This window comes from Anomaloglossus baeobatrachus, chromosome 6, assembly GCF_048569485.1.
Source record: "Anomaloglossus baeobatrachus isolate aAnoBae1 chromosome 6, aAnoBae1.hap1, whole genome shotgun sequence".
NCBI classification, from domain to species: Eukaryota; Metazoa; Chordata; class Amphibia; order Anura; family Aromobatidae; genus Anomaloglossus; species Anomaloglossus baeobatrachus.
In genome coordinates this window covers 572,606,796-572,621,289 of record NC_134358.1, presented here as the reverse complement: position 1 = coordinate 572,621,289, position 14,494 = coordinate 572,606,796, and the positions used below count along the sequence as shown (strand labels likewise).

The 14,494-nt window shown below is 45.6% G+C and overlaps 2 protein-coding genes across 3 annotated transcripts in view; one reads left to right on the top strand and one right to left on the bottom strand.

The window, feature by feature from the left end:
* Positions 1-14,494, top strand: part of LOC142243991 (uncharacterized) — a 265,484-nt gene that overhangs the window by 187,105 nt on the left and 63,885 nt on the right. The gene's annotated exons all lie outside the window — the stretch shown is intronic.
* ZNF678 (zinc finger protein 678) overlaps positions 1-14,494 on the bottom strand; it is a 43,439-nt gene that overhangs the window by 5,738 nt on the left and 23,207 nt on the right. For both annotated transcript variants that reach the window (XM_075315871.1, XM_075315872.1), the window contains exon 2: positions 13,136-13,244. In XM_075315871.1, the coding sequence (XP_075171986.1) occupies positions 13,136-13,196 (61 nt within the window). In that variant the 5' untranslated portion in view covers positions 13,197-13,244. The remainder of the gene's footprint in view (positions 1-13,135; positions 13,245-14,494) is intronic.

The window sequence follows — 14,494 nt, the reverse complement described above, 5'->3', positions numbered from 1 at the left end:
GGCCCCACCTTAGCATCTGTACGGTATATACTCTTTGGCGCTATCGCCTCATTTTTTAAGTCCCCCTTGTTCACATCTGGCAGCTGTCAATTTGCCCCCAACACTTTTCGTTTCACCTTTTCCCCATTATGTAGATAGGGGCAAAATTGATTGGTAAATTGGAACGCGCGGGGTTAAATTTTCCCCCGGGATAGTAACTGTCTCTGTTTCTATCCCATTCTCTGTCTGTCTCCCCCTCTGTATATATCTCTGTCTCTCTCTGTCTGTCTCTTTCCCTGTCTGTCTCTTTCCCTCTTTTTCCCTGTCTTTCCCTCTCTTTCCCTGTCTGTCTCTTTCCCTGTCAGTCTCTTTGTCTGTGTCTGTCTCTTACCTTGTCTATGTCTGTTTCTTACCCTGTCTGTGTCTGCCTCTTTCCCCGTCTGTGTCTGTCTCTTTCCCTGGCTGCATTGTGACACGCCAACATTCCATATAAGGGTGTGGCTGCGCATTCTTCTGAAGTTCTGGCTGCACTGTGGCTCCCAGCTCCATTCGCTTTAATGGAGGCAGGTTTTTTGGCGAATAACTGTAAAGCACGGGGTTAAAATTTCCCCTCAACGCATAGCCTATGACACTCTCGGGGTCCAGAAGTGTGAGTGTGCAAAATTTTATGGCTGTAGCTGCGACTGTGCAGATGCCAATCCCGGACATACATACACACATACATACACACACATTCAGCTTTATATATTAGATACATGATAGATACATGATTGATAGACATATGATAGATACATGATGGACAGATACATGGATAGATACTGCATTTCTTTGTAGGCGAAGGAAAGAGATTAATATGTTCCTATAAAACTACTACAAAGAAATGAGGGGAAAAAAAACACAAATACATATGTAAATTTTTTTTCTTTATTTTCAGCACCTTGGATTCAAACCAGCAACTTTTAAACACGTGCCCAGAAGCCCTCCTAGCTGTTGAGCCACTAAGATTGATGATGTCAGAAGGAGGATTTTATATAGATGAACCTACAATGCAGCCTCTGATTACACAATCCGCAGATTACACAGGACATAAAGCTACATTGTACAGAGCAGCATCTCTGTGTCCTGTGTTCTGGGGGAGAGGAATTTTTTTTTTCTTCTTCTAATAAAATTACTAAAAATAGAAAAAAAAAATATAATGTAATTTTATTAAACATTTTTATAAAATAATAAACATCACAAAGCAGCAAACAACATGGACAAATGTAGTGTCCCTCTGATTGTAACGACCAGAGCGACACAGCGATCAGATTTGCGGGGATCAGAAAATGGCGTTAAAAAAGGGAAAAAAAAAAAAAAGACAATTAGTTTTCTTTATTGAAACATTGAAACCCATAAAAAAAAAATGTATTGCTGAGGCCGTGTTCACACGTAGCGTAAATGCGTTTTTTCCTGCAGGTGTCCGCATCATCACCGCAATAACAATCTTCTCTGATTATTACGTATCTGCGGTATTTTTTTATGCATTGTCCCCTTATTTGATACATCTTTGCTGCAGATGTGAATCCTGAAGCTTATAAAGAAAAAGAACACCAAATCCGCAGAGTTCAGCGGCGTCTTTAGACGCAAAAGACGTCTCATCCACTTTGGTCAATTAGCAGTGTTCACATGTAGTGTAAATGCTGCATTTTTTTCTGCTGTGTTTTTTGCACATATATTAAGCTGTGTTTAATTGTCCAAGCAAAATGGATGTGATTCCATCAAAAGACGCCGCTGAAATCGGCGGTTTTGGTGCTTTTTTTTTTCTCTCTTGGGGTTTCTATGTGGAGCTTAAAAAAGCACAGGAAAAAGCTTCTCTGTACAATAAAAACACTTAAAAATGTAGATTCACATCTGAACCAAAAACACATTAAATAATGGAGAAAAGGCACAAAAAAAATGCAGCAAAAATGGAATAATCAGAGAAGATTGTTATTGTGTAGTTTGGTGCAGACAGCGGCAGAAACAAAAAAAAACCCACAGAATTTATGTAACGTGTGAACTCTGCTTTATAGGCACAAATAAGCAACATGTCATATAGTGACATATAAATATAAGAAAAGTCTGGCTGCTATGACTATGAACGAACAGTCCGGGGCATCTGCTGAATGACCCTTACTGCCAAATGGGTGTGGCTAGGGGCGGTCAAAATTTGCCACGGCGCACCGCAGACTTTATCCCCCTTTCCTTTCTTCAAAAGTTGGGAGGTATGCAGTATAACATGACTTCCACCCCACTTTGTCCTTGTCGCCCCCTGCAATAGGGAACAGTAGAGCCGAAACCTGTGGGTAGCTCCATACAGCCAGTGTCATCACAGCCCGTCCATCATAGAATGGTAGAGTTGGAATGGACCTCCGGGGTCATCTAGTCCAACCCCCTGCTCAAAGCAGAATTCACTAAATCATCCCAGACAGATGTCCATTCAACCTCTTTTTAAAGACTTCCATTGAAGGAGAACTCACCACCTCTCGTGGTCGCCTGTTCCACTCATTGATCACCCTCACTGTCAAAAAGTTTTTTTCTAATATCTAATCTGTGTCTCCTCCCCATCAGTTTCATCCCATTGCTTCTAGTCTTTCCTTGTGAAAATGAGAATAAAACTGATCCCTCTACAGTGTGACAGCCTTTAAGATATTTGTAGACAGCTATTAAGTCTCCTCTCAGTCTTTTCTTTTGCAAGCTAAACAATCCTAAATCCTGTAACCGTTCCTCATAGGACATGATTTGCAGACCAGTCACCATTCTGGTCCCTCTTCTCTGAGCTTGCTCCAGTTTGTTGAGGTCTTTTTTTAAAATGTGGTGCCCAGAACTGGACACGATATTCCAGATGAGGTCTGACCACAGAGGAGTAAAGGAGGATAATGACTTCACGTGATCTAGCCTGTATGCTTTAATACATCCTAGAATGGGGTTTGCCTTTTTTGCTGCTGCATCACACTGGTGACTCCTGTTCAGTTGTGATTAGTATACCCAAGTCTTTTTCACACATGCTGTTGGATAGCTCTATTCCTCCCATGCTGTATATGCTCTTTAGCGAAGCTTTACCTGAACTGTGAATAACAATGTCTCCAATAGTAAAGGGGGCTTTACACGTAACGACATCGCTAACGAGAGGTCATTGAGGTCACGGAATTCGTGACGCACACCCGGCCTCGATAGTGACGTTGTTGCGTGTGAAACATACGAACGACCGCTAACGATCAAAATTACTCACCTAATCGTTGACACGTCGTTCTAATCCCAAATATCGTTGCTGTTGCAGGACGCAGGTTGTTTGTCGTTCCTGAGGCAGCACACACCGCTAAGTGTGACACCCCTAGAACAACACCTTACCTGCGTCCTCTGGCAACGAGGTGGCCGTCACTTTCTTTTACCTGCTCTCCGCCCCTAGGCTTCTATTGGACGGCTGCCATGTGACGTCGCTGTGACACCGCACAAACCGCCCCCTTAGAAAGGAGGCGGTTCACCGGCCACAGCGACGTCGCCAGGCAGGTAAGTCCATGTGACGGGTCCTAGCGATGTTGTGCGCCACGGGCAGCGATTTGCCCGTGACGCACAACCGACAGGGGCGGGTGCGATCGGCAGCGACATCGCTAGCGATGTCGCGGCGTGTAAAGCGCCCTTTAATGATCTGATCTGTGCTCCAGCCGCCCCAAGAGGAGAGAAACTGCTGCTTAACAAGGAGATGAATTCAAAAGAGAACTCTGGCACACTGTCTACCCCCTTAAGAAACAAAACAAGTTGTGTGTTCAGATTTTTTTATTGATCAAAAAAGTTTTTTGGGATATATGGTGATGGATACATGTATTTGTCCAAACAATCGACATTTCGGCCTTTGGGCCTTCGTCAGACTGGACTATTATCACACATAAAAAGCATCAGTTATCTATTAATATGTATGCCATAGTGGGGGTAACTGGGGTATATTCGTCAGGAAGACCCCTGGAAAAGGGTAATATGCTGTATGTATCTCCTCAGGGAATGCAAACCTTTATTTTAGGTTACCGTGGTGTCCAACAAACAGCGAGGGTGAAAATTCTGAGAGTGGATTATATTTTCACATCTCCTTTTGTCATATAATCTTATTGGAGTAAGTAGTCATGTCAAAAAGGCACCAAACGTGGTTTAACAGCAGTGGTGTGGTACCTCCGGCAGGACCGAGTATGGACCAGACTGAGCTTGTTGAGCGTGCCTAAGTGATCCATGCAGTGTCACAATGTTCGGATAAGTGTTCCTAACCTATGACATAAACTTACATCATTCAAGACAAGGAAGAAAGAAGTGCCAAAAATGAGGGATCACCAGACCACAAATTAGAAAAAAAAATAAATATACATTTTTATTGAGATCAAGAAAAACCTGTGACAAACACCATGGGTATCTGAAGCAACAAAATTGACAAACATAGTTAAAAGAATTTAAAAACATCAGAGACAAAAGACAAAGCATCACCCCAGACTGAACAGACCAAATAATAATGGAAAACTGGGTTACCGTATTTTTCGGGCCATAAGACGCACTTTTTTCCCCCCAAATGTTGGGGGAAAGCTGGGGGTGCGTCTTATGGTCTGACTATAGGGCTGCGGCCGGGAATGAGGCTGCTGCGGGTCATCGGGGGCACGAGCAGGCTATAGCAGCGCCTGCTCGTGACCACGTGGGCCCGCTCATTACATATGCACGCCTATCCTCCCCACCCATTTCTCAGCGCAGAAGCCGGCGCTGACAGGTGGGCGGGAGGACGAGCGGGGACGCGCGCATAGTAAAGAGCCGGCCCGCATGATCACCCCTGGCAATTACAGCCTGGAGTGATCATGTGTGGCTGTATTCACTGCTCCCCGTGCGTCATCATCAGCGCGGGGTGCAGTGAATCAGTGTACTCACCCGTCCCCGTGTGTGGAGCCGTCCCCCTGCAGCACGCGATGTCTTCCTGTCTGTGCCGGTCAGCTGATCTGTGCTGAGCTGGTCAGCTGATCGGCACAGACAGGAAGACATCGCGATGCAGCAGGGCAACGGCTCAACACACGCAGGTCAGCGGCGCAGAGAGGAAGATGATCGGTGCTGGAGGGAGTGAGGAAAAGGTCAGTATAAACGTTTATTTTTTTCTCTGTGCTATAGGATACAAGTCATATACCAGGCTGGTATATGAGCACGATGGGGGCATATAGCAGGATGGGAGGAGTATATGAGCAGGCAGGATGGGGTATATGAACAGGATGGGAGTATATGAGCAGGATGGATGGGGGGTATACCAATAGGATGGGGGTATATCAATAGGATGGGGGTATATCAATAGGATGGGGGTATATGAACAGGATGGGAGTATATAAACAGGATGGGAGTATATAAACAGGATGGGAGTATATAAACAGGATGGGAGTATATAAACAGGATGGGAGTATATAAACAGGATGGGAGTATATAAACAGGATGGGAGTTTATGAACAGGATGGGAGAATATGAGCAGGATGGGGTATATAAACAGGATGGGAGTATATGAACAGGATGGGAGTATATGAACAGGATGGGAGAATATGAGCAGGATGCTGGTATATGAGCAGGATAGGGGTATATGAGCAGGATGGGGGTATATGAGCAGGATGGGGGTTTATAGCAGGATCACATTACCAGGATGGGGTACCTTAGTAGAGAATTTGGGGACATAACCCCCATAACAGTGTCAGCAGCAGATCCTCGCCCTATATCAGTGTGTCATGACCACATTTTTTGCTTATTTTCCTCCTCTAAAACCAGGCTGCGTCTTATAGTCCGAAAAATAGTGAGCACAACTAAATTTACAAGATAAATAGTAAAGAACAAAATTGCACTAAATATAAAATTGCATTGTACAAAAGGCATGATCATATAGGCATAAATGTGAAACAAATATGACCCAAAGTCACACTATAGTAACACATAATAATGCATGTTAGATTGCAGAGAGCAGATGTATGCTGCATAAAAAATGGTGTAAACAAGCAGCATTATCCCAAGGGCATAGATGTATAACAGATATAACCTGCAAGCCAACCTTGATAATGCAAAGTTAGTACAGAAAATCCTACAAAATATCAAAAAGGGCAAATGAAGCTCCTAATAACATGTGGTTTCATGTTGTGAGACCAAGATAGTGTAAACTCACAAAATTGACCAAGGGTCAGTGGGAATGTATCATATAAAACTCACAAATATTAAATTAAATAAATTTGGGGAATATTTGTGAGTTCACCAAGATAATGTGTAACATTGACGATCGCTACGCAAGTGTGAACTGGTGTCTCAGAGCCGAGCCCTGTGTAAAGGCCCCGTCACACTAAGCAACATCGCTAGCAACATCGCTGCTGAGGCACAACTTGCTAGCGATGTTGCTGTGTGTGACATCCAGCAACAACCCGGCCCCTGCTGTGAGGTCGTTGGTTGTTGCTGAATGTCCTGGGCCATGTTTTAGTTTGTTGCTCTCCTGCTGTGAAGCGCACATCGCTGTGTGTGACAGCGACACAGCAACAACTGAATGTGCAGGCAGCAGGAGCCGGCTTCTGCGGACGCTGGTAACCACGGTAAACATCGGGTAACCAGGAAGCCCTTACCTTGGTTACCCCATATTTACCTTCGTTACCAGCGTCCGCCGCTCTCAGCTGGTAATTAACCCGATGTGTACTGTTGCTAGGTGTGCACGGAGCCAGCGCTAAGCGGTGTGCGCTGGTAACCAAAGGTAAATATCGGGTTGGTTACCCGATATTTACCTTAGTTACCAAGCGCAGCATCGCTTCCACGACGCTCCAGCGATCCCTACCAGGTCAAGTTGCTGGTGGGATCGCTGGAGCGTCGCTTAGTGTGACATCTCACCAGCGACCTCCTAGCAACTTACCAGCGATCCCTATCAGGTTGTATCGTTGTTGGGATCGCTGGTAAGTTGTTTAGTGTGACTGGGCCTTAAAGGAAACCCAGCTGAGCAAACAAGCCAATACAGACCCTGATAATCCCTGCCCATGGTTTCAAACTGTGAAACCAAGATTATATATAGCCATAGCAAACGTCCTACAGGAGCAAACCGGTGTCTTGAAACCAAGAACTGTGTGCAAAGAGCACTGCTAACCAAACAAACCCAGTACAGACCGCGGTGATCCCTGCCCAACACGTCTCGTCACTCCAGGTGACTTTGTCTAGGGCAAAAAGTAATGGGCCGAAGGGTTAACTTGTATTCTTTTTAAAATATGTGTCCTTGGAAGTGTTTTCATATTATATCCTTTTACTCCCTTATTTTCCTGGAATATTGTAGTCATCAAGGTCAAATTGACCCAAAGAATGTTCAATCTAGCCAAATGCAATATGTTCTGCAAATACGTCAAGATTGATCGATTGCGCTAGAAACAGGTAATTTGTTAAAAAAAATAAATAAATAAATAAATAAAACCCCGCTCATTGTGCAATCTAATGTGTAATCTCTTATACAACATCTATTTTTATGTACTTCACAAAATCTTAAATTACTTACCACTAATGGGATCTTCAGAAGCCCATGACAGCACCACCCGAGAGAGAGGTTCCGCCCACCTCAGGACAGGAAACCCACTGAAATAAAAGGGCGGCACCTCTCCTCCGCATTAGTAGGTTTACAGAGCTAGAGGACCACATAAATAAAAAACAGTTTAGTTAAATCATGCCACCACCAAACCCCCCCCCCCAAAAAAAAATAACACCTAACACTTCCCGAAGGGTGCCCATAACCAGTGAATAGGGATTGGGGGGGGGGGGGGACACTAAGGGTGCTGTCATGGGCTTCTGAAAGTCCCATTACCGGTAAGTAATTAAGATTTTTCCCTTTCGCCCATGACCGCACCACCTGAGAGATTCTAGACACCAATCACCTTAGGGAGGGACCACCGCCTGTATTACCAGTCTACCGAAAGAAAAGGTCGGCCGTGGAGGAAAAGTCAAGTCTATAGTGACGGAAGAAGGTAGAGGAAGAAGACCAAGTGGCAGCCCTGCAAGAGGTGGAAACTGACCTAGTGGAATGGGCCCTAATCTGCAGGGGGACTGGCACACCCTTAAATGAGTAGGCTAGCGAGATAGCGTCCCGGATCCACCTAGCCAAGGTGCTTTAAGAGACTTTACAGCCCCGGGACATTCCCTGGAACGCAACAAACAGGGCCTGAGATTTCCAAAACTCCCTGGTCCTATCCAAGTAGGTTATAAGGACCCTTCTCACATCCAATCTATGGAGCCTGGCTTCTTTGTCGTTGGAAGGAGGGTCACAAAAGGAAGGCAATATGATTTCCTGGGACCTGTGAAAGGGCTTGACCACTTTAGGAAGGTAGGAGGGATCTGTACGTAATACCACCCTATCGACCAGAATCTGGGTATATGGTTGGGCAATAGAGAGTGCCTGTAGGTCCCCCACCAGTCTAGCGGACATCAAGGCAATGAGTAGTGCCGCCTTCAGGGACAGGGTTTTGAGCAGAATATCCGAAAGAGGCTCAAACAGGGCGTCTATAAGGGCATCAAGGACAAGATTTAAATCCTAGGGAGGCATACGAGGAGAGGGGACCGGGCCAGCTCTAGCACAGGACTTAATAAACCTGCTAATCCATCTATTCTTTGTCAGTTTATGACTATAGAGAGCTGCTAGGGCCAAAACTGGTGCTAGTAGATAGGCCCAACTCCAACACCTTTTGAAGGAATTCCAGGATAGCCGGGAAGGGAGGGGCCTCTCTATTTGTGCTCCGGAAACTTCCAGAAATTTCTGCCAGACCCTACCATAAATACCGGTGGTGACCGGCTTCCTACTCCTAAGGAGAGTCTCTACTAGGTTCTCAGAGAATCTCTGTGCAAGGAGTATCTGCCTTTCAAATGCCACGCTGTCAAGTGGAGGGCAGGATCCTTGGGGTGGCATACTGGTCCTTGGACTAAGAGGTCTCTCTCATCCGGAAGTATCCAGGGGTCTGATATTGCTAGCTTTTGGAGCAAAGAGAACCAGGCTCTTTTCGGCCAGAAGGGAGGTATGAGGATGATGTGTGCTTTGTCTTCACGAATCTTCCTGAGCACTGCCGGAAGAAGCAAGGGCGGAAAGGCATATAGAAGACCCTGGGGCCAGGGGACCTGCAGTGCATCTATTCCCATGGGATGATCCCTGGGATTGAGAAAACAAACTCTCCACCTTCCTGTTGGCCCTGGTTAAAAAAAGGTCAAAAACTGGAGTCCCCCAGAGATCTGCAATTAGAAAAATTTGGGGGTTCAGCGCCCATTCTTCTTGATGCAGATGTCTGCGGAGGAAAATCGGCTTCCTCGTTGTCCTTCCCTCAAATATGAATTGCACTCAGGGAGAGAAAACAGGACTCTACTATATGAAAAATTTTCATTGTGAGGGAAAGCAGTAGTATGGATCTGGTCCCTCCTTGATGATTCAGGTAGGCCACCATCACTTTGTTGTCTGAAAGTATCTGGATCTGTTAGATAAAGGAGGAATCCTCTGGGTGCCAATTTTACAGCAGTAAGCTCCCTGACGTTTGAGGACTGACTCCTCACATGATCGTCCCATAGTCCTTGCAACAGGTGAGTTCCCAGGTGAGCTCCCCAGCCTAAGTGACTTGCGTCTGTTGTGATTATCCGTGACGCCGGGACACCATGGCACCCCAGATGAAGTCATCCTAGTTTGTGACGATACGCGTGGGGATCAATACCCTCCGTTCCCCTGTTGCTGGGTAAAATTGGCTATGGCTGGTTATTAGGGCTTATGCCTTGTATCATATCTGCAGGTTTTTCTTTTATTTCTGGGGGATATTGTCTCTTTGCAAGGTGTATGGTGATAGAATAGTGGTTTATATATGACCAATGGAAACTACATATCTAACTTATGTGTCCTGTATGTACCACTATATGCTTTTCTGGGGTATGACTCTGCTTTGTATACCTTTATTGTAATATTGGTTTATCCCCTGTATTCTACTATACCTGCATGTATTATATATTGATATATCTATATAGCCTTTTTCCTTTTGGGTTACGGAGGTTAGTCCAACCCTAACAGACAGAGGTTTGGACACTTTTTGATTTATGGCTCTTTGCCTTTTTAGTGTTTTTAAATGTGTGTGACCCTGTGTCCTATTTATAATAAAGTACAATTTTCTTATATAAATTGGTGTTTCCCTCTCATATGCACACTTCTTCCTTCTTGCCTTAATCTTCCTTTAAGTGTGCTGAGGTGAACCCACCGACTATTATAGGGGTTAAAATACTCCTCGCAGGTGGTGCCCTCCCCATCTCTTTGTGATTCTTGCACATTATTGTCAAGAATCTGCTGATACGGAGTTGAATCCATGCGACCCTCAACTTTAACAAGATTCCCGATGCCGGCATTGGCCACACAGCCCCAAAGCATGATGGAACCTCCACCAAATTTTACTGTGGGTAGTAAGTGCTTTTCTTGGAATGCCATGTTTTTTTGCCTCCATGCATAACGAGTTTTTGTATGACCAAACAACTCAATCTTTTGTTTCATCAGTCCACAGGACCTTCTTCCAAAATGTAACTGGCTTGTCCAAATGTGCTTTTACATACCTCAGGCGACTGTGTGTGTGGTGTGCTTGCAGAAACGGCTTTTTTCGCATCACTCTCCCATACAGCGTCTCCTTGTGCAACGTGCGCTGTATTGTTGACCGATGCACATTGACACCATCTGCAGCAAGATGATGCTGCAGGTCTTTGGAGGTGGTCTGTGGATTGTCCTTGACTGTTCTCACCATTCTTCTTCTCTGCCTTTGTGATATTTTTCTTGGCCTGCCACTTCTGGGCTTAACAAGAACTGTACCTGTGTTCTTCCATTTCCTTACTATGTTCCTCACAGTGGAAACAGACAGTTTAAATCTCTGAGACAACTTTTTGTCTCCTTCCCCTGAACAACTATGTTGAATAATCTTTGTTTTCAGATCATTTGAGAGTTGTTTTGAGGAGCCCATGATGCCACTCTTCATAGGAGATTCAAATAAGAGAACAACTTGCAAGTGGCCACCTTAAATACCTTTTCTCATGATTGGATACACCTGCCTATGAAGTTCAAAGCTCAATGAGGTTACAAAACCAATTTAGTGCTTTAGTAAGTCAGTAAAAAGTAGTTAGGAGTGTTCAAATCAAGAAATTGATAAGGGTGCCCATACCTTTGCACAGGTCAAATTTTGTTTAAATACGGATTGCACATTTTCTGTTAGTACAATAAACCTTATTTCAATCCAGAAATATTACTCAGTCCATCAGTTATTAGATATATGAAACTGAAATAGCTGCTGCAAAAACCCAAATTGTTATAAAGAAAAAAGGTTAACATTAATAGGGTCGCCCAAATGTTTTCATATGACTGTATCTAACGATATGTCGTCGGGGTCACGGAATTCGTGACGCACATACGGGCGGCATTGTTAGAGATGTCGTAGCGTGTGGCGGCTCCGAACGGCTGTTAACTGGCAAAAATACTTACCTTATCGTTGCTTGTTGACACGTCGTTCATTTTCATGTCGTTCCTCCTTCTAAGCGCCGGTTGTTTGTCGTTCCCGAGGCAGCACAGATCGCTACGTGTGACACCCCGGGAACGACGAACACAGCTTACCTGCGTCCCGTTGGCAATGCGGAAGGAAGGAGGTTGGTGGGATGTTACGTCCCGCTCATCTCCGCACCTCCGCTTCTATTGGGCGGCCACTGTGTGACATCGCTGTGACGCCGAACATCCCACCCCCTTCAGGAAAAGGATGTTCGCCACCCACAGCGACGTCGTTAGGGAGGCAAGTACATGTGACGGGGTTTAACGACATTGTGCGCCATGGGCAGTGAATTGCCCGTGTCGCACAAACGACGGGGGCGTGTGCGATCGCTCATACGATATATCGTGGCGTGTAACACCGTCTTTAAAGGTATGTTTCCCAGATACCTCGAAAGAAAAAAAAAAAGGGAAGGGAACATAGAGGGAGAATTTAAAGGATGTAACATTTCAGCAGACACTCACCCCCTAAGATGGTGGATCTGGTACCAGTTTGTTGTTGCTGCAATGCCTGAGAATCATCTTGCCGCCTCAGCGCATCCTGCTCTAGCAGAGAGTAGTCTTCCATCCTGGATAGAGGGGGAAGTCATACTCCCCAGAATGCAGCGAAGGCTACTCCTTATACCTCCCCGGTTCAAATTTCCCGCCCGGAATCTGCTTGCTGGGTGCCGCCATCTTGGATTGAGTTGTGCATGTGAAGACGATGAACTTCTGGGTGCCTGCACGCGTCACTTCCGTCTTCACCCCGGCATTCCATCAGCAGGGTGCCTGTCTCGCAGGTCCACATAGCCTGGGGCGACGCAGAGCCGAGCTCCAGGCTCGCGCCCCACCACCGCAGAGAGCCAAAGCCCTGGGAAGGTGTGTCCAGGCCCAAATGCACACCGGTTCGGACCTGGGAGATTCCGTGGGTTGTCCCATCAGGACAGGAAACCAAACTCATGTGGAGGAGAGGTGCCGCCCTTTTATTTCAGTGGGTTTCCTGTCCTGAGGTGGAAGGAACCTCTCTCTCAGGTGGTGTTGTCATGTGCGAAAGGGAAAAACCTATATATAATCTCACTGTTACAATAAACTTTGTGACGCTCTTATCCAAAGACTTATACTCTGCGTCTTTCTTGTTGAAGTGTCTCCACATGATCCGGCTGCTGATCCAACCATCTACTGCTACCTGAGTGAATGTAGAGTCTCCCGTCTCCAACACTGCCAATTACATGTCTTAGAAAAATCTGTGCAATTTGGCAAATTCCATTTTTTGGATCCACTCATTTCTAATCTTTACATATACGTCTAATAAACGCTAAAGGCCCCATAGTCCCAAAATCAGGCAAATCTTCTCCCACCAGCAGTGATAGCAGATGATGAAGATATCGGCCCCGGGCACATAATCCTATTTCCCTCCATGGTCCCGCTGTATCTTACATCCATATTATAGGAGCACAGCGGTGTTATCACATATAGCGCTATCACATTATCACCAGATATCATCTGTATTTATCTGAACAAGGGACTCTCCGGCCCAGAACTGTCCGGTCCAGAGAACGAGGAGGACGTGACTCTTCTCTGCTTTATATAGTGGTGACTCCTCACCGGGGCGGTTACCTGCAGGATCCTCCTCTGTGCACCGATCACCACCACCAACATCACTTTCTTCTCTCTCCATTATATCTGCAGAATTAAGAGTCTTCAGATCTTTACCCGGATTTCAGAGCTGTGAAAGAAATAAAGGAAAAGTCACAGACGGAAGCAGGGCTGTGGAGTCGGAGTCGTGGAGTCAGTATAAAATGCACCGACTCCTAAAATATATAATAAATTGGGTCCAGCGTGCAATGCAGAATGTGCTGAATATTTTATTCATAGGAATTTGGGAAAGTTATGGAAAGTCCTATAAATGGCTGTTCTATACCTGATCTAAGGCTACATTCACACACAGTTTTTGCTGCGTTTTTTGAGGATACGTTTGTCAGCTGCAAAAGCAGATCAGCTTTTTAAAAAACTGCATCACCTGAAAGGTTTCTGAGCTCATAGATAATGATCAATAGCAAAAGCAGATTAGAAAAAGGCCACAATCTGACAGCTCATTCTGTGCGGATCCTCACAACACGCGGTGTCTGAATGTCCTATCTTTTCACCCATTGCCTTTGCTGGATGCCGGAGTCACCGCATGTCACTGAATTATTTTGCCATCAATGTTCGATATGTTTGTGACAAGAAAGAAATTGTTAGGCTACTTTCACACATCCGGTTTTTGATCTGCGGCACAATATGGCACTCTGCAGAAAAAACGCAACCGGTTTTTTTGCCGCCGGTTGCGGTTTTTTTTGCATAGACTTACATTAGTGCCATATTGTGCCGCATGGGCTTGCGTTCGGTCCGTTTTTTGCCGCATGCGGCAGATTTAGCCGATGCCGCGGCCGGATGGAACGTTGCCTGCAACGTTTTTGCTCCGGCAAAAAAAAACGCATTGCATCGCATCCGGCCGCTGCAGCGCATTTTCAATGCATGCCTATGGACGCCGGATGCGGCGCGATGCAGAAAAAAACACATCCGGCCGCCGCATGCGGTTTCTTCCACTGCGCATGCTCAGTAGCGTGCCGCAACCGGAAAAAAATGGACCGGCCGCATGTAAAAACTTATGCAAAGGATGCGGTGTTTTCGCCGCATCCGTTGCATAGGTTTCACAGCCGGATTGAGCCGCACGGCTCAAACCGGATGTGTGAAAGTAGCCTTAGCAAGACACTGGCAATAAAAGATACTAAAGCTCATCACACCGGCCAGTTTCCCCAGGCCTTAAGGCCACGTCACACTAAGCAACATCGCTAGCAACATCGCTGCTAATGAACGACTTTTGTGACGTAGCAGCGATGTTGCTAGTGATGTTGCTGTGTGTGACATCCAGCAACAACCTGGCCCCTGCTGTGAGGTCGTTGGTTGTTGCTGAATGTCCTGGGCCATTTTTTA